This window comes from Coenobita brevimanus, chromosome 110, assembly GCF_032717465.1.
Source record: "Coenobita brevimanus isolate Jiangsu-jjx chromosome 110, ASM3271746v2, whole genome shotgun sequence".
Taxonomy (NCBI): Eukaryota; Metazoa; Arthropoda; class Malacostraca; order Decapoda; family Coenobitidae; genus Coenobita; species Coenobita brevimanus.
In genome coordinates, this window is record NC_137063.1 from 9,395,459 (window position 1) to 9,423,083 (window position 27,625).

General features: G+C 41.2%; 1 protein-coding gene across 1 annotated transcript in view; it reads left to right on the forward strand.

The window, feature by feature from the left end:
* Positions 1-27,625, forward strand: part of sli (slit guidance ligand) — a 545,686-nt gene that overhangs the window by 281,806 nt on the left and 236,255 nt on the right. The window contains 2 exon segments of the mRNA XM_080286150.1: positions 27,107-27,178; positions 27,494-27,565. Coding sequence (XP_080142276.1) covers positions 27,107-27,178; positions 27,494-27,565 — 144 coding nt within the window.

A 27,625-nucleotide genomic window follows, 5' to 3' on the forward strand; every position in this document is an offset into this window, starting at 1 on the left:
GAAAGCAATGCATAAACAACAAAAGGCCTCAGAAAAATCAATAAAGACGACGGTTGCAGTATTTTTAACCCTCTCGGGAGTTCAAAAAGCTTCTGAGAAACCAGGAGTGATTACCGACTCTGTGGCATAAAGAAAAACATTTCTTTCAGTTTCAGTATGCCCCCTGGAGATTGGTTATATTGGTATAAAATGTATACCATCGTCTTTGCTGGTGTTTATACTGTAAGATAAGCAAACAAAACACATGAAACTGATGAGTCAAAGTACAAAAAAATCATTGAGAATAAACTTGCTGGAGAGTAAAAAATACCTTCAAATAATTTCCCAGCATTGTAGTGCAAAATTTTGCCCGCCCTGTGCAAGAACTAACTATGTGTCTGGATGCAGAATTTCATGAGCTTTCTTTTAGTGTTTTCAAAATTTTAACACGACCATGGTATTCGAATAAATCCCCCAAAAAACTAAAAAACTCATTGGTTGCAATGCAGGGATGGTGGGCAATGCATGGGTATTGGAGGACCGAGGGAGGAGGAGGGAGATAAGCCGGACAATGGTGAGCATGGAGAGGGATGGAGGAAGGGCAGGTGGGGGGAGGGAAGGGAAAGCGAGGGGTGTCAGGGGACTTTTACTATTCAGTGAGGAGGCAGATGGGCGCTTTTGCTCTGCTGGTGGGTTAGGCTCTGTGTTACTTGGCCGAGGCTGGTACGTTCCCATTGATCCAGCTGGCCAGGGGATATCGACCATTCAGTAGGGAGCCGGATAGCCATTTTAGCTCTGCTTGTGGGTTACATTTTATCACCTCCACATGGACAGAGAGGCCGGTGAGCCACCCAACGGAGCCTCCAAATGATTGAGGAAATACTGTATCTGCGAAGATATGAGAGGCACAATTCTATGTGGCAGGCTGTACCAACCCACAAACACTCCTGTCATTTCATGACGTAGCCACACAACACAAACATTACCAGACTCCCTTCAACAAAATTCCACCTCCAAACAATTCTACACAAACAGTGAAGAACACCTACCCTACTTACTTCACATGCAAGGCAATACAATACCTTGATTAGAGCATTTTTGTACAGCCCCAACCCCTGAGATTCACCCATCTGAGATATCCTTCCATAGAGCTGATCAGGTTACTGAACTTAGGCTTAGATCAGGACATCTACTAGCCCTCCTCAGCTTCTAGTTTATATTTGAGTTGGGTGGAATCACTGATGACATGTGCCTTGCTTGAAGAATGGACCCACACAGCATTGCACACATAATGGAGCACTGCACATCACATGCAGCACTAAGATGCAGACAGTGTCAGTGGTGTAAGGAACCTATGGAACAACCCCACAGGGGCAGTTGTATACCTGTGTTCAACAGGTCTACTTGGCCAGCCAGACTGGGTTTTAACAGCAACAATCATGTGAAGGCATCTCTCTGCAGAACTAGTAGACATTAAAAAAAAAGTATCCAGGATTTACACAGTTGAAATGACCTAAGAAACAGTTTTGTATGGATAACAGATTTCTATGTTTAATTTTATATACTGTAGTTCTTATTACTCATTTTACCATCTTACTGTGTAAGCACGTTGATGTGTTTTCATGCTAGCAATCTTTTTTAAATTTGAAAATATAGCATGGTTTTATTATCGCTCGCCATTACAAGGCGGAGCGATAACATTTTAGCCCACCTCTGTGTGTGTGTGTGTGTGTGTGTGTGTGTGTGTGTGTGTGTGTGTGTGTGTGTGTTCCCATTATATCTCATGAACCGCCTGGGCTATCAGCATGAAACCCTCAGAGTATCAAGATATGGCCAAAATCTTGGCTGAGTTTGAAAGTGGGCACTCAGGGTCAATGTCAAGGTCACCATAATGGCTGCCAAAGGTCAGTTTTTTTATTGCCTGCATTTAGCACCATTATATCTCATGCATGGCTTGTGCTATCAACATGAAACCCTCAGGGTATCAAGATATGGCCAAAATGGCTGTCAAAGGTCAACTAGTTTTTATCGCCTGCCTTAAGCACCATTATGTCTTATGAACAGCTTGAGCTGTCAACATGAAACCTTCAGGGTATCAAGATATGACCAAAATCTTGGACGAGTTTGAAAATGGGCACTTGGGGTCAAGGTCAAGGCACCAGAATGGCTCCCAAAGGTCAACTAGCTTTTATCGCCTGCCTGTAGCACCATTATATATTATGAACGGCATGAGCTATCAACATGAAACCTTCAGGGTATCAAGATATGGTCAAAATCTTGGACTTGGCCAGCTGCATAGTCTGAAGGGGTATTATCATTCAGCCTCTAATTACTTTACTTTCATTTACATTTGTTTCTTAAATTCTGTTTTGTGAATGTTTAGTTCTTGTCATTTATGTATCAGCATTTCATGTCATTAACATTTTACTAGTGTGTAGTCCTCTTGACCTTAGGACTACAGAGCGGCCTATAGAGAAGCTCTTCTTACATTAGCTAATAAATGTGAAGTTGACTGAATAGATAACTGGTGCAGAGTCTGTACTTAGTCTAATCTAGTACATAGTCTGTACTTAGACCAATCCACTGCTGCTCTTTATTTTTCTTTTTAGCTTTGTCATTTTCTTGTCTCTTTCATTTTCCTTTGTGGAATAGAGGTCTTCATTCTTCACCTAAGTCAGTGATGGCCTTTTATACTTTTGAACATTCATACTGTATACCCTGCCTACTTGTGGTATAATGGAATCAGTTTGCCTTATCAAGCTCCAGTATCCTTCTGTTTTGTTTATTATCTACAAGTTTAAGTTTTAGCTCTTCTTAACTTTTTTCTTGGAATTCCTCACTCAGAACATTATTTTCATAGCCTATGCTGACTTCTGTAGTTGAAATTAGTATTGCATGAATCATTGCAGATTAATGGAATATAAAGATGCATTTTATAAAATGTACGAAAGAGTATGGATGACACAGTGCCAAAACCGTAACAGCAGTCTCAAGGTATTTTTAGGACATCAAAACCTATCCCTATCTTTTTCTTCTTCTTCTTTTCTCAGTGGCATACTTTTATATTGCATAACTGAGTGATTATTTTACCATAATCATAAGGTTATTCCTTTGAGGTTCACATATGCTTGAATAGTTAGCATACCATAATGACAGGGGATTAAAAACATAGATGTAGGGATGGGATTCCATGTGCTTATAATGCCTTGAGCTTGCTCCTTTGGTTTTTGGTGGTGTTTCATCCCTGTGTGATCATACTTCTTATAAAGTGTATTTTTTTTATTTTTCACTTATTTCTAAAAGCATTTTTAGAAAATTACAAAGGTTTTTGTAAGTTATTCAACTTTGAAGAGCATCATAGTAGACAGGGGTTAATAAAGGTACTGACTATCCTCCTCCTGTTCGAAACACCTCTCCTGAGCTGAATAAAATTGTTTGGAAATAATAACAAAAAAGCAACATTCAGAGAATGCAGCAGCACTGAACACACATCATACACACAACATTAATATTCTTCACAATAATTTAGATGGCATAAATACCAAAAAACAAGAATTCACACAATTCATCAAATAACAAAACATACACAGTGCCATCTTACAAGAAACAAAACTATGCAGAACACAAAAAACACCTACATTTCATAATTTCACCACCATCATACAGGGTGACCCAGAAAAACCTTCCACATTTCAAAGGTAAATGAAAAAAAAATGGTTAAAGATAATCAAAATATTTTTTGCATGCATGAAACTTCATTTAATACGGTTTTAATTCATCATGTTTTAAAGATGACATCCTCCAAATGGTGACCGTCATTGTCTATACACGCTTGGAGGTGATTTCTGAAGGCTTGCCATGGCTCGACGGGTCATGTCGGATGGAACAGTGGCTATCTCCTGCTGAATAACAACCTTAAGGGCTTCAAGAGTTTAGGGGTTGATGAGTGTGTGGTTTCAGCAAGATGGAGCTATGGCATACCCAGCTCGAAGATCATTGCCAGTGCTGAGGGAAATGTTTCTGGATCGGGTGATCTCATTGCGTGGTGATGTTGGGTGGCCGGCCCGTTCCCCTGACCTCGCCCCTTGTGATTTTTTTCTGTGGGGCTACCTTAAATCACAAATGTATACTCATCAACCTCAAAATCTTGAAGCCCGTAAGGTTGCTATTCAGCAGGAGATAGCCGCTGTTCCACCTGACATGACCCGTCGAGCCATGGCAGCCTTCAGAAATCGCCTCCAAGCATGTATAGACAATAATGGCCACCATTTGGAGGATGTCATCTTTAAAACATGATGAATAAAAACTGTATTGAATGAAGTTTCATGTGTGCAAATAATATTTTGATTATCTTTAACTTTTTTTTTTTGGTCACCCTGTACAAGACTGTGCTGACAGCAATGGCAGTGGACTCATCACCCTGGTACACCAATCCATCAATTTTTCAGATATTAGTGCACACACAAAATCACTTCTCCCCTCATGTGACACCACAACAGAAATACAGTCAGTTAAAATATGCACAGGCAACAAATCACACATAACAAATGCCAGTACATACATACTCCCCAGTCATCCCCCACAGTACAGTATAATCCCAGTTATCTGGTTACCGGGCAACTGGAATTATCAGACAAATGGGAAAATTCACAGACTGACAAGTATATAAATAATAATAAAAGTTTGTGCCACTTTCATTGGCCACACCAGCACAGGTTAGTCAAGTGAGACTGGGTGAAGTTGGGGGATGTGAAGTGAAGGCATTTCTGGTCAAGGTCATTTTGTAGTTAATCCCCTTCCTAGCCCTCCTCCCCCGTTTCCCCTCCTGTTGTTTAGTCACCCTACATACGTCCACAAATCACCAGTCAGCTTTCCGCCGTCAGTCAGTAAACAAGCACTCTCGCTGTTGTGTTGTGTTGTCCTGATTCATGATTTGTACGCTAAATCCTAAAGTGCAAACTAAACTTAACACATTGTGGTCACCTTGAAACAAAAGCTGTACAAATGCAAGTCTTGAAAATGGTCTATTTCTATTTATCTATTGCCAGACGCCTCAATCCCGTTTGGGGTGGCCACAAACAAATGGCCTCCAAGTCGCCCTGTCCCCCGCCATTTCACTCCCCTGCTCCCAACTCACACCCCCCTCTCTCATATACCTCTCCACCCCATCTCTCCATCTCATCCTCGGCCTCCCCCTCCCTCTTTCCCCCTCCACCTCACTCACATACACTCTCTTCGTCAGTCTTTGACCCTCCATCCTCTCCACATGGCCAAACCACCTCAGTGTGTTCCTCATAACGCTTCCTATCACATCCACATCAACACCACAACGCTCCTTTATAAATGGTGAACATTGTAAGACTGATAACAGCATTTAACGTAGGAAATTCCACGAGTTATGATACAAAATCCCAGGGACCTAAGCTATTTGTGTGTGTGTGAAAAGCAAGATGAATAATTCCACTGAAATAATGTATATTCTTCACTGGCCAAAAATGTGTGGTACCAGTGCAGTTTTCTACATAACCAACCAACTCCAACCACCCACATGCTTTCAGCATCTTACATAACATACCTTGGCAAGTCCATTCTGTTAATATTATTCATTTTATTCAAAAAAACATGGAAAATAAACTATAGAACCTCTGTCTCTTCAACCTCTGTCTCTTCGCCGCACTGTTGCGTCTTTATCTCTTTTCTATCGCTACTTCAAGGGTCACTGCTCCTCTGAACTGTCTGCATGCATTCCTCCACCTCTACGATGGGCTCATAACATCCGTCTAGCAGCATACTCTCATCCCTTTTCTGTCCAACTCTCTAATGCAAGAGTTAACCGTTACTCCGGTCCTTCATTTATGCAACAGGTCAACTCTGGAACTGTCTTGCTCTGTCTGTATTTCCTGCTTCCTATGATCTCCAGTCTTTCAAACGCAGTGTGTTCAGGCATTTGAAATGATCAGATCTTGCATTTGGCTCTCTCTTGCATTTTGTTTTTCTCTTGGAAGGAACAGTTTTGCGGGCTTGTTGCCTTTGGTTCCATCTTCCTCACATAAAAAAAAAAAAAAAAAAAAGGTGAACTGATGATTTTGGAAGAAGTGTTCTGCAGTAGAGTTATCAGGAGTTCACAACTCTATTGTGTATGTGCCCTCACTGACTGCCGTCACTCCACCCATCACTCACCACTCAGCTGTTTTGCAAATAATACAGGAACTACTTAGGGATTGCAAATACAGTAATTTCGTCATATAAAAAAGAAAATTGGTTCATTTCTCTTAGCTAAAGTTTATCTTTTCAGCATTTTAAGTTTATGTCGTCTTAGAACGCATTTGCATTGTCATCAGATGTGTTTTTTAAGATGCCATCTTCGAATGCATTTGCATTGACATCAAATGTATTTTAAAATGATATCATCTTAGAATGCATTTGCACTGGCATTGTCATCAAATGTGTTCCAAAATTGTCCTCTTAGAACGCATCTGCATTGTCATCAAATGCGTTTTAAGATTATGTCATCTTAAATCGTATTTGCATTGGCATCAAATGTTTTAATACCGTCATCTTAGCACCCATTTGCAGTCATCAAATGTGTTCTAAGATGATGTCAACATAGAACAAATTTGCACTGGCAGAGAAAAAAACTAGCTGATAGAAATGAAGCAATAATTTTAGGCAATTTGACAAAATTACTGTGCATGCAATTTCTTTGTGTTTACTGTATTATCTGCAGAACAGCTGAGTGTTGAGTGAGGGATGGTTACGGCAGTCAAGCTTAGGTCACAGAACGTATACACAACTGAGCAAAGGAGTTGTGATAACTGTACTGTAAAACATTTCTTTCCAAATCATGTGTTCACCAATAAATGCTCAAGATTTATTACTTTAGTTAATTTTTCTGTTTGATGAATAAAATACTACAATGAATAATATTTAAAACAGACTTCTTGTGCGCACTTTGCACTACTGTAAGACGCTGCAACCAAATGTGTTGTGTCAATTGGGTGTGTTTTGTTATTTCAGTGGAAAAATGTTAGTGTGGCCCAGGATATGAGTGGTGTTGTATAAACTGCAGTGATATAGTCTATGTATGAGTATATACAGCAGTATCAGAAACCCGGGAAAAATCAGTAACCGGGAAGGTAAATTCCCCAAGCTTCTCTGTTAAACTGGGATTGTACTGTACCACACAATTACCCCCCTCAAATACACCACATCACTAACATACCCAGCATCATTCTGGCTGGTGATTTCAATAACAAAGGTGTCAGCCTGGCATGTCAACAGTCCTGACACAGACAGAGGGCTGGTAGTACAATCCCAAACAGATAATCTTTTCATTCTCAGCAATCTCCATCAGCATTCCCATATTCCACACCAAGCCCTTTTCCTCCCATCATCCCCAGTCTCTAGAGAAGGGAAGGAAAGTGTATGCTGCCTTCATGGACTTGGAGAACGCTTATGACAGAATATATAGGCAAGGTATGTGGAAGGTAATAAGAATATATGGAGTGGAGGGGAAATTGTTGAGTGCTGTGAAGAGTATGTAAGAGGGAGCTAGGGCTACGGTGCAAGTGGATGGTGAGCTGAGTGAGTTCTTTGATCTCAATGTGGGACTGAAACAGGGGTGTGTGATGTCTCCATGGCTGTTTAATATATACATGGATGGGGTTGTAAAGGAGGTGCAAGGTAGGGCAGTGGATGTGGGGGTGGCTCTAATGAATGAGGGTGAGATTTGGAAGATTCAGGTGTTGCTGTTTGCTGATGATACAGTATTGTTGAGTGAAGATGAATGGGAATTGCAAGGTTTGGTGAATGAATTTGGGACAGTGTGTAGGAGGAGGAATCTGAAAGTTAATGTAAACAAAAGTAAAGTTATGGTGTTTGAGAGGAATGAAGTCACAGAGTGTGCAGTGAGGTTGGATGGTGAGGATATGGAGAATGTGAGTGCATTCAAGTACTTGGGTAGTGTGATGAGTAAGGATGGAACTTTGGGGGATGAAGTGTGTGAAAGGGTACAGCAGGGAAGGAAGGTTGTTGGTACACTGAAAACAGTGATGAAAAATAGGGAGGTGAGTATGGAAGTTAAGAAGTCACTGCATGATAGTATTGTGATCCCTACCCTGACGTATGGAAGCGAGGCGTGGACCTTTCAAGAGGGGAACAAGTCAAGAGTGAGAGCAGTGGAAATGAGTTACTTGAGAGGAGTATGTGGAGTGACGTGAAGGGACAGGTTGATGAATGAAGAAGTGAAGGAACGTTGTGGGGTGGATGTGGATGTGGTTGAGAAGATTAGGAGAAATACACTGAGGTGGTTTAGACATGTGGAGAGAATGGAGAATGAAAGACTGACTAAGAGGGTGTATGTAGGTGAGGTGGAGGGAGGGAGAGGGAGGGGTAGACCAAGGGTGAGGTGGAGGGATGGAGTTGAGAGGTATATGAGGGAGGGGGGAGTGAGTTGGGGGGAGGGTAGTCAAATGGTGGGTGACAGAGCGACTTGGAGACGTTTTGTCTGCGACCACCCTTTGTGGGATTAGGGTGTCAGACTATAGATAGATCCCCAGACATCACCTTTTGCTCCCCATACCTCACCCCCACAACATCCTGGAGAGTGGTCAAAATCCTTAACTCTGACCACCTCCAAATTATCGTCACTGCCAAAACTAGAATCACCCCAGCTGGCCACAGACATACATACACTAATTATAAGAGAGCCAACTGAGATGCCTTCACAACTGAAACAGAACAACACTTTGAAACATTAAACAGTACATCCATCACAAACATCAACACCACTGTGAACACTTTCAGTACAGTTATTCAAAATACAGACAAAAGACACATCCCAAGCAGCAACAGAAACAGACACAACCCCAACTATACAACAGAAATTCAAGGCCTCATCAGTCAGTGTGACATACTACAACACTACCCAACACCCCATACACAAGACACTGTACAACAAATACAAGAACTCAGTGCCTAAATAAACATTAAAATATCAAAGCAGCAAACACTAAATTGGAATACAGTAATTATCTCCGAACACTTGACCACAAAACAAACACCAGCAAACTCTACAAAACACTAAACAGCATCACACTCTCAAACAGCAACACTACACAATCACATATTGCCATCACAACAACAGACACCATACCCTCAAACAAACAACAAGCAAACACTCATCAATCGCATTTCACACGTCGGTCATCTAAACCCCCATCGCGATGGCCGATGTGTCATCCAGTGCAAGAGACAGTTCCCCACAGACCCAGACTTTGCACCCTGCACTTACACCCTGCACTTACACCCAGACGAAGCACATCATTAGCAACCTTAAGCATTCGTCTGCCTGTGCCCAGACAACAAAAGCAACATACACCTTAAACATCTCGGACCAGAGCATACAAACATTCACCAACGTAGCAAACTACAGCTACTCACACAAAGTAATACCCAACATCTGGAAGCATGGTATTATCATTACTGTCCCCAAACCCAACAAGACCCCATGTTACCTTCCTCACACCACCTCATCACACTCCTCTGCACCCCCTCTAAAGTCACTGAACGACTGGTATTACGATTAGTTACCTCAAATCCCCCGAGTCCCATCACATCATGGTTTTAGGCCACTACACTCCACAAACAGTCATCATACAGACCTTGTGCAAAGAGTTTTTGATGGCATCAATTCAGCTGGACCACCACACACAACACTTCTAGTCAGACTAGACATTAGCAAAGCTTTTGATGCCATCTCCCACCACAATCTCACAAACAAAATGGTCAAAACAAACATATGCATTAACACAAAAAGATGGCTGGCAAACTATTTAGTAGGCAGATGTGTACATGTAACATTTGCCAGTCAGTCATCGAACATCAGAAACTTCACAAATGGCATCCCTCAAGGATCTGTTTTGTCCCCTACACTCTTTAACCTTTACATGCATGACATACCCACACCCCACACACCACAAATACACACAGCTTCCTGTGTGGATGACATAACACTCACATGCACCCATCACAATGCAAACAGCCACACACATCTTCCAACCTTAACTCAACACACAACACGAATGGTTCACCACAAACAGACTCACAATAACCCTAGCTAAATCTATCTTCACCCTTCTCACAAACTGGACAGCAGAACATAGTCACATTCCACACCTCACCATAAACAACAATCCCCTACCACACACACACACACACACACACACACACACACACACACACACACACACACACACACACAATCCTTGGTGTACCATACGATACATCAATGTCATTTAAACAACACATCACAAACATTAAAAATAAACTAACACGAAGACTCAATGCCATAAGGTCACTTACCCATACAACATTTGGACTCAATAGAGAAACCACCACCACAGTATACAAACAATATATACGTTCAATGATGAATTATGCAATCCCTGCTTGGGCTTCTAACCTCACTAAAACACATTACAACACCCCACAGACCGTAAGGAACAAGGCCCTAAAAATAATCACAGGGTGCACATCTACTACATCTACAGACCACCTACACCAAGAAACCAAAGTCCTCGAAGTCAAGGAGCATCTAGACATGAGAGGCACATAAATTATTGCTACAGCCTCAACAAACCCACCCCATCCAGTACATTACATGGCCGCACATCCACACATACCAAGGAACATCAAAACACCCAGCACATGATATCATGCATAAATACTGTCATCTTTCCTTCCCCCTTGCCTGCCTCAAACCAGCTTCCAGAGGCATATCCATGCTCAAATCACCCGCCATTCCTTTCAGTCACACAAAGACAACACACAGCTGCATGCACAGCCTCCTGATATCCACCCTTCTGAATCCTACCTCCCTCGTGAGGACAGAGTCCACCAGGCCAGGATAAGATGTGGGCATCATCCAGCCCTCTTACGTTATCAGAAGAGGCTAGATGACTCCGTCACTTAAGCCTGTCCAGGATGCAACACAGTACCCAGTACTATTAAGCACATTATGGAAGACTCCATTGCACACATTCACATGCACCAGCAACACAACATATACTCCTGGAGAGCTCTGTGGGAATGCCCGGTCTCGGCTGTGGCCTTCCTTAGGGACTCAGGAGTGTTCATCCAGACTGCCCAGGGAACTACTAACTGCTACTACTACTCAGAGAATTCAAAAGCAGTGCATTACTATCAGTCTAAAACCAAACCTTTTTCCTTGCCCTGTGTCCTTAACCTCTGTCAAGCTGTTCTCAAACTTGAAATACAGCGATCCCATGATTATCGTGCACTTGGTTATAGCGGTTTTTGTTATGATTGCAAGATGAAAATCTGCACTCCTGCCATTGCAGCACATTTTTTGGCCAAAAAACATTGTTATCATGCACGTGAGCTGGTTTCTGCCAACAAAGATGGTGTAGTGTCTGTGGTTTCTGATGGCTCTGAGGGATTCAAAGATGAGGCCCTACTCAAGGAGTTAATCCCAGGTGGTGGAGGCCACTAACTTTCCACCCCCCTACCCTCAGAACCCCTTACCTGAAGCCCATCTCATGTCTGTCTGTGTAATATGTTTCTTCTTTATTGTGCCCATTTCATCTTTTCTGTTAACTTATCTTTGCCTCCGTTTGTTTCTGATACTGACTGTTACAGTTGGTATGTATTTAGTGGGTTTAAATTATTGTAAAATGGAAAATTTTGGCTCGCACTTGGGATGCCTGGTGCCAGTTAAGATGAAACCCATAGATTCTGTTCTTTCATTATCGTTCAGTTCTGTTATCACACCATGTTCAGTACCAATTACGTATGATAACAAAGAGATTAGTGTACTTCATCCTTGTGTGACACTGAGCCCCTCCACCAAGTTTTGTCTGAATTGGATCAAAAGTGTGTTTAAGTTGACCTTGCCATGTGAAATGACTTTTGACCTGTTTTTTTCAAATTAGAATCACTTTATGTCTGATTGACCTGAAACTCTTCCTTCATGTTTGATCTACAGTGAATACTGTACTTTTTTTTTTTTTTTTTTTTTTTTTTTTTTTAAGTCAAACTGCAACCCAGTCCTATGACCTAATGTTTGACTGATTGCTCTCAAAATTAAATCACTTCACCCATTGCTGACCCTCCCCTCTTGTAAGTTTGGTCAAAATCAGATCAAAACTATGAAAGTTGACCCATTCCTAACCTTTTTTCACTCATTTTACAGTAAACCCTCGCTAAACTGTACCCCATTAAACTGGATGTTGGCTTTAATGTGTACGGTACTTTGAGAGCTGCGGACAAAATACCATATCAGATACCACTTGTCAAATGGGAAAAAGTCACTTGAACCTACTGGACAACTCAGGACCCACCAGACATTTTTTTGCATATTATGTATATTATCCGTTACATGGGATGTTTGACATAGGCCTACCAGATCCTCCCCGTGTGCCAGTGACTCAGACACAGTTACAAACACTGGCAGCAATTTTTCCCACCCACTTGGGCTGGGTTAGGGAGGACAAAGGTATGAATTTGATGGGCAAAGTTAGTCTAAAATTGGTATACAGTAGAAGTCCGATTTTTCGGCATCTATGGGACCAGGCAAGTGCCGAAAAATCAAAATTGCCGAATTATCAAAAACCCTACCCACTCAATACCTTATATGTTTCGGTGAACACTATCATCACTACTCATATCATTACAAATGTGCTTGGAGAGGGTACTGTATACTGTTTGATACTGTACAATACTGTAATGAATACAGTACTATACATGAATATGAAAAATAAAGAAATTAGTGAACATACTGTATATAAATGTAATGGTACAGTAGGCCTACAAGTTCACATGCACTTACCTAAACTTATAGTAGGTTCCTTATTTACATATGTACAATAGAAGGGGTTGATTGGAGTCTGCTACTGCTGGAAGAAGTCCCCAGCAGTAGAAGGTCCTGCAACAGGCTCTAAGGACTCATGGAGAATTTCAAGACTGACGAAAAAAATCGGAAAATCTGCCGAATGATCAGAGATTTTCGTAAATGGGACTATTTCTCAAAACTGCCGAAATATCAGATTTGCCGGGGAATTGGATGCCGAAGAATTGGACTTTTACTGTAGTTTTCATTTTTAGTAGTAGAATATGCTATTTTACTCATTTATTTTCTATTATGTGCTTGAAATCCCACTTCAGGGGGGGACCATTGCATTTACTGGATTATGGGATTTACTGGATCAGGCTTCCCCCAGTTGATCTGGTATAGAGAGGTTCTGCTGTTTATTGCATATTATGAGCCATGGAGATCTAAGTCCTTTTGTGAAAAAATTAAGATGTTTGCTTTGCCATTTTGGAGCTAGGCCTGTCAAAGAAAGAAGGAGAAATTTGGGTTTTGCAGGTTAGTTTTTAGCATTTTAGATCTTACATTGCAGGAAGGATGGGACTTTGTACTGAGTTATCTTGAGAGGAAGGAGAGGACTTGAATGTATTGATGTTGTGATGAGAAGGGGTAGATTGAAATGGTTTGGGCATGTTGAGAGAATGGAGGATGACAGATGGGTGTGAAGAGTAAGAAGTATGAATGTCGGGGATAGAGTTGTGAGAGGCAGACCAAAAAAGACCTGGGATAATGTCATAAAGTGTGATTTCAGGATAGGGAACCATATAGGGAGGCAGCTTGAGATCTAGCAGTGTGGAGATGCCATTAGGTGGCCAAGGGTGATGCATGCAAGCATGTTGAAGCATTTATAAACAGTATGATATGATACAGACAATGGGGGTTGTTTTAGGTACATAAGAGCTTAGCCCCTTATGGGCGGGCCAATTGTCAGTTATATAAGCATGGGGCAGCATGTTTTTAGAAAAATGAAGTATCAAGAAATAAGCCTAAACATGCATAAATTTATGAAAATGGATGAAAAACGAAGTTAAGAGGTGTTACTTACGTGGTAAGACGTCTCTGCTGGCTGTAGGAGGAGGAAGAGAGGAGCATGGGCATGCAGCTTATCACCAGGCGTTCCTGGGGTGAGGCTAGCAGACTCTTCACTCATTTTCATTTTCTTCACTGAACATGAAATTATCATTTATGCATTTTTTTCACTGTTCAGTGTCTTCAAAATGTTATGTGCTTTCTGTTTTACTTAACACTTATAACAATAAAACTTATGTACGTATATTCCATTTTGCTTGAACACTGACTGTAGAACACTACAACTTAGGTACATATGTTCTATTTTACTTGTTTCAAGGCTTGAGTGGATAGAGGGCTGGACAGTAGATGACAAGGATGTCATATCGCCCAATATCACCAATGAATTAGGACAGAAAGTGGCCAGACATTACATAATGACGCTCGCCTCCTCACACACGGATGTTACGTTTCATTGCTTGCCTGTTAGGAGTTAAGGTTCAAGGCTAGAGTCTATGTATCAGGCCTGTAGCTAGACTTTATAAAGAGGGAGGGGGTCGTTTTCTGCTGAATTTGGAGTTGCATAGCAGTCGGCTGGTCAGAGGTCTGCATCATGCTTGCTCTGAGGGTCAGGATGTATACTTAAGCGATGTTGAAAAGCAGCACAAAACTTCTAAACAACGGAGAGTGACTCATTTTCCACCTGTTAAAAAAGCAGACCATGAGAAAGTAAACCTTTCGGCAGGTAGGGGGGGGTCATCCAACTCCCTTACCTCCTAAAGTGAATCTCTTCACTTTGACCCTCAGATCATTGGGCAGAAATCACATGCATCAACATCTCGCTTGGACCATCGCAATGCTTTCTTTTAGTTAGACAGTCGGATTCCTCTGTACTTGGAAGGTATGAAGGATTTATTTTGTTAAGGCTAATGTGCGTTGGAGCCATTCCCACATAAAACTGTCTGCTGACATCCCATTTACCTCTCTGTGACCACTGGCATCGAACAACATTTTATCAGCGCATGGCGTCGGTGCAGTGCAACATGTAAAACCTGCAAACAATTTCGGGAAGGAAACAAAGGTCTGTGAGATGTTGACACAGACCTTCTCTAGCCTCTAAACCATTCAGTTAGTGAGTACATCTCATGAATCAGTCATGAGTGGATGTTAATCTTTTGCATCCCTCAAGTGTTTAGTGTAAGTAAGAATAAGAAAGTCAAGAATAGAAAGTGTGTTTCCCAGACAGTCACTGCTTATCAGTGTTTGCTTTTGAACCAGCAATGGAGGTTTAGAGATGTAACCATCCCCTCCCACTCACTTGCTGTCCCAACTACAGCTCCCTAACCCCCAGCCCTACAGTGTAAATTTTTTTTTTTTTTTCTCACTACATTTTTTTATTTGTGTCATTACATCTTTTATTGTACTTTTTACTTTTTTGTATTTACAGGAAAAAATAATCATATTGTTTATTGTATGTATAACTACAACTTACAACCTCGACAAACACTTTTCCCTCCCCTCCCAGCCCACAGTCCATATCTCTGGCTGTATCGTTTTTTTTTATCACGAGGGTTGTCCCTGCTTGGCTTCACCCTTTACCTTTTTCCTCTCTGCTAAACCACCCCTCAAAAAAAAAAAAAAAATCCATGCAGGAATAAACATTATAAACATATAAAATAGGGATTAAATTTTATCTGTCTGTCTATTTATCTATTGTCAGATGCCTTAATCCTGTTAGCGGTGGCCACAAACAAATTGCCTTCATGTCGCCCTGTCCCCCGCCATTTCACGCAGTGGCCCTAGCTCACACACCCCTCACTCATGTACCTCTCCACTCCAACCCTCCATCTCATCCTTGGCCTCCCCTTCCCTCTTCCCCTTTGCACCTCACTCACATACACTCTCCATGTCAGTCTTTCATTCTCCATCCTCTCCACATGGCCAGACCACCTCAGTATGTTTCTTTTAACGCGTCCTGTCACATCCACATCCACACCACAACGCTGCATCACTTCCTCATTTGTCAGTCTGTCTATCCATGTGACTCCCATGCTCTTATCAAGTAACTCATTTCCACTCCTTTCACTCTTGACTCATATCCCTCCAACAAGGGCCAAGCGCCACTACCATACATTAGAGTTGGTATCACAATACTGTCATGTAGTAACTTTTTCACATACATGCTCACTTCCCTGTTTCTTATCACTACTTTGAAAGAGCCAGTAACCTTTCTTCCTTGTTCTAACCTTTCAAGCACCTCACCCTCTAAAGTTCCATCCTTACTCATCACACTACCCAAGTACTTGAACTCACTCACATTTTTCATTTCCTCCTCATCCTACATCACTACATTCAGTGATTTCCTTTATCTGGAAGACCATAACTTTACTCTTCCCTCCATTCACCTTCAGATTCCATATCTTTCACACTCTCCCAGATTCATTTGCCAAGCCTTGAAGCTTCCTTTCATCATCACTTAACAACACAGTATCATCTGCAAACAGCAGTACAGGAAGTTTCCAAACACTGCCCTCTCTCATTAGGGCCTCGCCAACATCCACTGCCCTACCCTGTATCTCTTTTATAACCCCATCCATATACAGTTTGAACAACCATGGAGACATGACACATCCCAGCTTCAATCCAACATTCAGATAAAAAAATTCACTCAGCTCGCTGTCCACATGCACTGCTGCCTTAACACCCTCATACATACTCTTCACAGCATTCAACAACTTCCCATTTACTCCATATATTCTTACTACTTTCCACAGACCTTGTCTGTGCACCCTGTCATATGCTTTCTCCAAATCCATGAAAGCCGCATACAACGTCTTTCCTTCTCTAGAAACTTTTCCACTAAAGACCTAAGAATTAATATCTGATTTACATAACCTCCTCCCTTCGTAAAACTTCCCTGCTCTTCTCCAGTTAATTCCTCTGTTATTTCCCTAACTCTGTCAATAAGTATCCTAACATATACTTTTCCTAGTACACTGAGAAGACAGTTGCCCTTATGATTACCACACACTTCTCTTTCCCCTTTTCCTTTGTAGAGGGGAATCATTATACCTGACTTCCAATCCTCTGGGACTTTACCTTCCTCCCAGGCCAGTGTGCACATGCTTCACATCCATTCTACTACTATCTCTCCTCCATGCTTCAGCATTTCACCACACACTCCATCAGATCCTGGGACTTTCCCCATTTTGACTTTCTTCATTGATTCCACAATTTCCGTCCTACTGATTTCTTCCTCTCTTCTCACATCCCTCCTTCTCCCAGCCATTCCCCAGCCACACTCACATTACTTTCATTGTTTGTTTTCAATAGTTCCTTAACCCCTTCGTTACTGCATTCCCCCCCTCCCCCGCTCAGCTACCCCCCCCTGCCAAACTGAATTTCCCCCAGGCGTGGCTCTTTCTTGGGGTAGTATTTATTTTATCATTACATCGTTTCTATTTGCTTTATATCATTTATTTTTGTATTGGTAAGTAAATATTGACCACAAGATGTGTGTATGATATGTTAAAATAATGTACATGACACTATTACATGTCTATCCAACCGATTTAGTAAACATACAATATACAGATAAATATAGTGGATAGAGATATAAATCAATGAACAGGGAGGAGAATAATGATTGTATTATTTACCTTGTAAGTTTGAAGGAGATGCATGAAGAATGAGGTAGGAGGCAGGCAGGTCAAAAGTAGGTGGGGGAGGGGTGATGTGCTTCAAGGCCAAACTGATACCAGATTCACTGTCATTCTTGGGCATGTACTCCTCATCAGAGTCGCTCACAGTTATGTCTGATTGTGTTTCGTTATTGTCAGACACTTCTAAGTCACTATCCAATTCAGATTCATTGCCATAGGACGCCATGGCACTGAAGTAAATCCAAAAGCACTGACACGTGCACCTGCTTGAAAAACACTACGGCGTGCTCCCACACACTTTCCCGTGGTACCACCACTGTTACTAAGCTAGCAAAAGTCCCCTTACCAAGATGCATTATCTGGCTATATTATATCACGTGTTATGGGGCATTATATATACCAAATTCAAAATATATAGGGTACAATGACCTATACAACATATCTGAGTCAGTTTCATAAAACTATGCCCCATGGCAGGGGAGTGCGGCATCAGTGACAGAGTTGCCACGTCATCACACATGAGATCACAAAGCACCCAAACCGAGGAAGAGGAAGCCCAATAGGCCCCTATAATGATCGTGAGTACCCTAGTACTCATGATCGTTTTCGGTTCCGCTGCCGAAATTTCATTTTGAGTACAGGGGTACACATTTCGGAAATTCGGTAAAGAAGGGATTAAAGCATTCTCTCCATCTGCCCACTTTTTCTCCCTTCACTAGTAATCTGCCATTTTTATCATTTACTTCCCGACTAACTTTTGTAACACCTTGTCTAGCTCTCTTTACTTCTCTCCAGAACATTTTCTTACATTCCCTCCACTTTACACTCAAATTCCTTCCAAATTCCTCATCCACTCTTCTCATTCTCTCTTACTAATCTTTTCACCTTTCTCTTAATCTCTACCTATAACTCTCTCTTCCATCTCTCAACTTACTCCATGCCCCTGTTTCTCATCCACTTACTGTATGCTTTCATCTTTGTGCCACTGCCTGTCTCACCTCTTCATTCCACCTTGCTGTTCATTTCATCCCTTTTCGCCTTCTCTTCACCTCACACACCATCTCACATGCTACACAGATTTCTTCAGTGAATATCTTACACACACCTTCCACATCCCCTGTGTGCTCCAAATCATATCCGTATTTACCGAATCGCTCCTCCACTTGTCTCTTATATTCTGCGTTTTTCCATCCCCTTGTAATCTTTATACCCTCCTTGCATGAACTACTTCCTCCTGTCCTTCCCTTTTTCTATTCCTCCATTTCATTTGAACTTTGACTTTCAGCAACATAAGTGGTGGTCAGAAAGTCCACTCCCTCAACCTCTCTATGTTCTTGCATCCATTACACCTCATTCTATCATCCACACACACATAGTCAGTCATTGCCTTCCATTCATTCAGCTCATCACCCACCCTTCTCATCACTCGCCATGTATACCCGTGGATCATTTTGTGTCTGAAGAGGTTATCAACTATCACCAACCCCCTTCCGGCAAAAATGTCCACTAGACCACTGCCCTTGTCAACCACTTTGCAATCACACCCCACTCACCAACGGCTCTATCCACCTTCACATTCCCTACTTTTCCATTCAAATCTCCAATCAAAAGTACTCTCATTCCTTTCAAACCTTTCCATGCATGCTTCCACATTTGTCCAGAACTCTTCTTTCACTCTGCGTACATGATCTTGCATTGGCACATACACACACACTATCACCCACATTTGTAGTCCAACTTTCAGTCTTGCCCACACAATCCTTGAGCCAACTGATCCATACTCTCGTATATTCTTCCATCTCGTGCACACAGCAATACACACTCCTTCTTTTGCCCTCTCATTCTTACCCACTCCCGCGCATATACAGGTATTCCTTGATGTACGATACCCTTAGATGCAGTACCCCGGCTTAACGATGGTGGTAGAAATACCACCATATCCTGCCTAATGATGCTCAAACCCTGGTTTAACGATGGGTTTTGATTTTTTTTTTTCTACTGATTTTGATGATATTTTAGACTAAAGATGTGTGTTTAGGTTGATTTATAAACTGTTTTTAGATTTGGATTAATGTGCTTTAGCTATAGGTGGGGTGAACTTTGTCATTTTGAGGTACAGTTTACTAAGCTTGATATTTTCCAGACTTATATTTGACAAGTTTCAGATTTTATTTGTTGGTTTTAGTAAGTTATTTACAGGTGTTAGTCTTTGGTTAGCTTCTTTTACTGCTGTTAGGCCATTTAGATTGGCTTTAAACTTGTTTTTGGCTTCATTTTGGTGGGTTTAGGTCATGGATAGGGTGAAACCCAAGGCTCAAAAATGCATCCCTATACTTTACAAGTTAAATCTACCCTGAGATACGATACCCGCCTAACGATGGGTTTTTACTTAACCAATTGCATCGTTAAACCAGGGTATACCTGTGCCCCATCCATACTCCCATTCTCTCACACTCTCGCCTCCCTGTTTATTTTCTGTCAGTCCACATACATCCTCTTTTGCACCCTCAAGCACCTGGACAATCTCTCTCTCTCTCTTTTCATCTAATCATTTGCACTCCTTACATTCCATGTTGCAATCCTCACCATGTCATTTGTTTAGTCCATAGTCGTCACCAGTCGGTCAGTTCTGGTCCGAAGATTCTTGTCCGTATTTTTAGTTAGTATGATATTTTTATTTATAAATACTGTACAAAAGTATGATATTTATAAGTACTGTATGATAAGTATATTTTTATTTACAAGTATTGTACTCGTGTACTGAATTTGTTCATTTTACAAATTTCTTGTCTTGCACAAGCATTTCAGCAACATATGAGGTGTTCTCTTGGTAAATATATGGATGTAAAACCATCCCTTACCTTCACACTGAATCCTTTGTGTGAGGTGCTAATCTCAGGTCGTATCGAATCTTGGCCTAGACAGTTTAGCCTTGTACACTCACAGCAGCACCCATTATTAGTAAACCCTCAATATAACAAACTAATTGGGAGGAGGGGTGGGTTGCTACATCCAGTAATTCGCTGTATCTCAGGGTTGGTATTATCCAAGGAATTACCGAGCCGAGGTTGCTATATTTGGGGAATCGTTCGCCTCTCCGTGCACAACCACAACCTAAGCTTACTCTATCAAGTTTACATGGAGAATTCAATGGTTTATGAAGTTATATGATGTAAATACAGTGCTGTATGAAGTTGTACATATAAATACAATACCTATAATAAGAATACAGTACAGTATAATGTAGTACTGTTATAGTACACTTACTGTGCCAGGAGTGGATGCTTTTGAAGTACACTTACTGTGTCAGGAAGGGATGCTGTTGTCACCTTGGGTTGATTCACGAACTTCCCTTGCATTTAGTGACCTTTGTTCGCAAAATCTGGGGGAAGTTCGATCGCGGTTTGGCCATTTGCTGTATCCGAAATTCACAAAACCGGGGTTCGTTATATCGAGGGTTTACTGTACTGTATCTTGAAACAGACTGAAAATATCGTCCTTCTTCTCTCTTTCCATATGAACTAGACTACCCAGGGAAAAAAAAAAAAATCTCCATACAGGAATAGCGATTTGGCCGTTTGCTATATACGAAATTCACAATACCGGGGTTCGTTATATCGAGGGTTTACTGTACTGTATCTTGAAAATAAACATTAAAAGAGGGAAGACATTCATAATTATGATACAGTAGATGCCCGATTTAGTGAACTAAGTCAGCCAACCCGTATTCCATTATCTCGAATTTTCTGCTAAATCGAGTTCCATAACCAAGGCTCAAGATGAAGGAAAATTTTCTTGTATTTCAAACTTGTTTCTGCTAAATCCTTGAAGCCAGCCGAAACCTAGGAAACTATGCTAATTTTCAGTGCTACACACAGTGGCCTGAACCCATAATTAATCTATCTATTGCCAGATGCCTTAATCCCATACGGGGTGGCCACAAACAAATCACCTCCACGTTGCCCTGTCCCCCGCCATTTCACTGCCCTGCTCCCAACTCACCCCCCCCCCCATATACCTCTCCACTCCATCCCTCCATCTCATCCTCGGCCTCCCCCTCACTCACATACACTCTCCTCGTCAGTCTCTCACCCTCCATCCTCTCCACATGGCCAAACCACGTCAGTGTGTTCCTCCTAATGCTTCCTATCACATCCACATCCACACCACAACGCTCCTTTATATCCTCATTTGTCAGCCTGTCTCTCCATTTGACTCCACAGGCTCCTCTTGAATAACTCATTTCCACTACTCTCACTCTTGACTTGTGTCCTTCCAACAACGTCCAAGCTTCACTTCCATACGTCAGAGTTGGTACCACAACACTGTCATGTAGTGACTTTTTCACTTCCATGCTCACTTCCCTGTTTCTTATCACTTCTTTCAAGGAACCAGCAACCTTTCTTCCTTGTTCTACCCTTTCAAGCACTTCACCCTCCAAACCTCCATCCTTACTCATCACACTACCCAAGTACTTAAACATACTCACATTTTCCATTTCCTCACCATCCAGCCTCACTGTACATTCACTGATTTCACCTCTCTCAAAGACCATCACTTTACTCTTCCCTTCATTCACCTTTAGATTCCTTTTCTTACACACACACCCAGACTCGTTCACCAAGCCTTGCAGCTCCCCTTCGTCTTCACTTAACAACACAGTATCATCTGCAAACAATAGTACAGGGAGTTTCCAAACACTGCCATCTCTCACTAGGGCCACTCCAACATCCACTGCCCTACCTTATACCTCTTTTATTACCCCATCCATGTACGGATTGAACAACCATGGAGACATGACACATCCCTGTTTCAACCCAATCTTCAAACAGAAAAATTCACTCAGTTCACCATCCACACGCACTGCAGCATTAGCACCATCATACATACTCTTCACAGCATTCAACAACTTCCCATCTACTCCATATATTCTTAACCCTCTCGCGCACGATAAGTTTCAGTAAGTTTTCCGGCACACGACTTTTTTTTTTTTGCGAAGCCGCCCGGCCCGGCTCCCTGCGTGCGGCAAATAACACGTATTATTTCCTTATTTTCGCCACCCAAACATCAATATACTGCCATGAAACCTATGTCATCATATTCGTCGATGTTTGTTCTAGCTGATAAGCACCACAAAAAAACAGGAAAACACGAATAAAACAACATTAGGCGGCCGTGAATAAAATTTCGTTACGCCACATTCACTTCCCAACATCACCATTCGAGTGTTTTCCATCATACAGGAAAATGTTATCAGAAGTTTTGATAGAGAATATCATCAGCTTTCTAAAGAGACAAATCCGGTGTTGATATGATGTGTAGTTTTCGAGAAAATAGCCAAAAACTGAAAGCCATTTTTGAAAAAAAATTAAGGAGCTCTAATATGGAAATTTTCTTGCAGATGTTATGTTTTTATTGCATAATATTATGCAGAATTTCACCAGCTTTCTAATGAGCACCTCTTGGTTTCCATGCGCCTCATAATTCTCGAGTAAATCGCCAAAAACGACTGGGAACTCACGTCCGTACGTCACTTTCGTGATGTGCACACAGCATATGCAATATTCCCGCCTACATAACAACTAATTCTTATCATAGATATTACATTGTTATGTCATGTACTTAAGTAGAATTTACTGCTCTTTATCATGGTTCTTGTAGGAAATCGATATGTCCAATAGTTTTCAAGTAACAACAAAGTGAGATTACTCCTCCGAGCGCTTTCAATTTTACCGAAAGTCTGTTCCCCCAACTTTTCCAACAGAAAATGCTCCCAGAGGCTTATATTCTGCAAATGAACATACGTAGAATTTACTGCTCTTTATCATGGTTCTTACGGGAAATCGATATGTCCAATAATTTTGGAGTAATTGGACGACAAACATAGAATACTCTTCCTCACCCACACGTGAGATAAAAAACACTTTCCCTACCTCACCCACGGCTACATATTTTCGCTCGTTACGTTTTATTATTTTCTTTTTTTACTCAGAGTATACACATAAAATATCATAAGGTTTTTGATAGTGCTGTCAGAAACTCGACATGACCACTAGCCTTTTTGCTAGGTTCTGACAAAGAAGCTGAACTTTCTTCCATCTCATATGTGTGTATGTAAAAAACATTATTTATTTGTGTAAAAAATATTAAACTATAGAAGTAGGTCAATATACAGATCAACAAAATACGGATAACTCACTTCCTCCAGAGATGTTGAGATGCTGGCTGTAGCTTGAAGGTGAGGAGTTATGTAGTTTGTGTGGGTGAGCGTGTGGGGGTGAGCATGTGCGTGTGGGTGAGCGTGTGCGTGTGGGTGAGCGTGTGCATGTGGGTGAGCGTGTGGGTGTGGGTGAGTGTGTGTGTGTGTCTGTGGCTGCGGCGTATTTTCTTCTCTCTTTGCGATACATTTGCCTAAAACACATGCGATCCACACAATGGATTTCTCCACAAACATTCGCTACACGACATATGTATATATGTGGCTGTGGCATATTTCTTGTCTCTGACACTTTTGCTTTGTTTTAGGTAAGTCAGTCAATGCATGAAATATTTCTCTGTGAACACTCGCTGCAACTCTATTGTATTGGCACACACCACACTCCTTCACGAACACCCGCAGCATGTTTGACGTATATTTCACACAATTCCATACGCATTTTCACTATCAGAATCACAATAATTCCATCACTAAACACCTGTAATTCTTCCTTCCCGACTATAAAAACTGTACGTGATGCCTGCCCCATTCCACACTATGGTTCCATAATTTCACCAAGCCAGCCATGGGCCCTGGGGAGGGCGAGAGACGAAACCCCGCAACAGTGAACACGGATATCGGCTCGTAAGCCTAACGCTTCATAACGGACACAATTATTTTTCGTGACATATATCTATGTTCCATCGACAATATCACGTACAAATATGCTCACAAATATTTCATTATCACACTGAGTCCATAGGGGCTTCAGCTCGGGCGGGAGGGGGAGAATTAGTAGGAGTTTAAAGGGACTGAAGACAACGCAACCCACCGCCTGGCTGCTTAGAAGAGACTGAGGTATATCGCTACGTGCTGGGCCCAATGAGGCAGCTCAGTGCTGCCAATGCCTTACCATTGGAAAGAGCAGTAGTCGCTACAATGCATCAAAATTTAACGCGATTTCGCCAGAAACTTTTTTTTTTTTTTTTGGCTAATTATTTTGTGCTTAGAAATGCGATTCGAGTGACTGATTATCTTGAAATCAATCCCCATGAAATGCGAATCGCGTGACTGTGCCTGAGAGGGTTAATACATTTCACAATCCTTGTCTATCCACCCTGTCATACGCTTTCTTCAAATCCATGAAGGCTGCATACAACTTCTTTCTCTTCTCTAGAAACTTTTCCACTAATGATAAATGAATATCAGATCTACACAACCCCTTCCCTTCGTAAAGCCTCACTGTTCTTCTCAAACTAATTCCTCTGTTATTTCCCTAACTCTGTCAATAAGTATCCTACCACACACTTTTCCTCTTACACGAAGAAGACAAATGCCCCTATGGTTACCACACACTTCTTTTTCCCCTTTTCCTGTGTACAAGGGAATAATTATACCTGACTTCCAATCTTCTGGGACTCTACCTTCCTCCCAGGCCAGTCTGATAAAAAGCATTATTGTGTACTGAATTTCCTTTAATGGAATTATGTACAATTAAATGGAAATATCCATTAAATAGGGCAAAAATACCAGGAAAAAATAATTCTGTTATCTCTGGCTACCATTACATCAGAATCGTCATAACAAGCATCTACTGTATATTTATTTGTAAGTATAGATATTTACTGAATTTGTTCCTTTTACATAATTCTTGTTTTGCACAAGTATTTCAGCAATAGGTGTTCTTGTGGTGAATATTTGGCTGTAAAACCTTCCCATTCCATCACACTAAATCCCTTGTGCGAGGTGCAAATCGTAAGTCATATAGAGTTTTTGGCGCTGCAGTTCGGCCAGTACACACAAAGGGGGACCTTTATCTGGTTAAAATTGAAAAACATTATCTCTTGCCTCTCCTGGGACACAACTAAACTACCCAGACAACAGAAATAACTCAGTACTTGCATGAACACAATAAACATCAAACAAATGTGATTTTTTTTTTTTTTTTTTTTTTTTTCTAATGAAATCTCCCATATGATGTACTGATTTTGTTTGTAATACATATATCTAGTCATTTCTAACCATTTCAGCACCAGTGAACTTTTGGGGAGGTGAAAATATGGATATTTCATAATGTGATTGTTTTTTCACTCCTCTGCTTAGTTTTCATTGGCAGGTATGCAGTCATTTGACAAAATATTTGCATATCATTACAAAGCATGGGATGGGTCTAGAGGGCTAAAAATTGCATTGCCAGGTGTGCCTGATGTTTCACTTCAATTTGGCAAGAAAAAAATTCAATTTTCAAAACTTGAAAAATTGGTGGCCAGGCCGGCCTGTGGGTCCCAACGAATTCCACAAACTCGGCCACAGATGGGTTAATGTAACTTGATAAGGTGTTTACATGCTACATATTTAATCGTAATGAACATTGCAGTGTTTTATCTCTTTCCTCAAGTATTGGGGGGGGAAAAAAAAAAAAAAAAAAAAAAAAAGGAATGCTTGTATGTGAGTTTTCCTGCCACTCTCCATTGTTATAAACACTACATCCTGCCCATGTATTGCTTTATGTATTTTCTGAGGGTTCTTTCAGGGTTGTTAAAACAAAAAGGCTTTCATCATCTCAGCTCTTAGATTATCTGTAATCCATCACCTTATCCTAATTAATATCTTTGCATTTATTCTTTACCATTGTAAGTACAGTATATTGGAGCCTTCATAATGAAATGAAATGAAACAAACTTTGTCCTTCCATTCCATTTTTGGTCTCCCTCTTTCTTTCATTTACTGTACTTAACCATCCACTCACTTGATGTAGTGCTGCTCTCGGGTGTCTGCCCTTTTCTCTCCTCCATCCTTCTTTCCATCCATCCTCTTCTGTCTTTCTTTCCTTCATTCTTTCCTCTTTCTTCTGCCTGCTGGTGACTTTACACTCCCTCTTGTGTCTTTCTTTCCTTCATTCTTTCCTCTTCCTTCTGCCTGTGGGTGACTCTGCACTGAGTGACAAGCCAAATGGTTTCCTGTACACCAGGAAACCGTTTACTACGCTGGGTGGTAATCATATAACCAAAATTTGGCTCCTGGTGGTTTAGTGGGTAATAAAGGTGCTCCAATTGGATTGAGCCGGTGAAGTTCTATATCCAAGGAGTGGTTGGGGTTTATTGCTCACATAATGCCACTCAGGGATGATTGAGGCTGGTCACTCTCATCTTAATTGCCAGGACCAACTTTCCTAGCCCTGGGCTCCTACGCTCCTCATGGGGCAACGTAGGATTAGATGATCGATGGATGGATGGAACTGTTATGGACCTACATTCAATTACTCACATTTTTTATTTTTCATATGTGAGCATAGCACTGATCTGGTGTAAACTTTCATCCCACTGTGGTATAAGGGTAGTGTGTGATGCCTCTCCTCTTCTCTTCCCACAACAGGTACTTGGATGTAAATGAGATTACTGAAGTGAATGCAGATCGGCTCTCCCACCTTACAGCCCTTACTAGACTGTACGTAACATCAGGTGTTGAAAATTTTTTTTGAAGAATGCAAATTGACTCTTAGAACTGCAGAACCATTTAACAAAAACAGAATTGATCAAGTTTTTCCCTCAGCATATTTTGGAAGGAAGCAGCAGTCTCTTACCTCTACATTTTAATTGACTGTATGGATTGGTCTTACTTGTAGTATCAGGCAGCTCATTCATCACTTGTCCAACAATACTGAAATGATGCAATGTAGGTTGAAGGTTAAATTAATAATGCTCTACTGATGACCTGTTCTGTATGTAAAAGGCTTGAAGTTTGTGATATTTTTGTTGACAGAGATCTGAGCAACAATCAGATTGCAGTGCTACAGAACAACACCTTTTCCAGTCTCCATCAGCTCTCCACACTGTGAGTTATTCTTGTCAGTCCATCTATATTGGTTAATGCCAGATCATGAGTAGTGTTTTG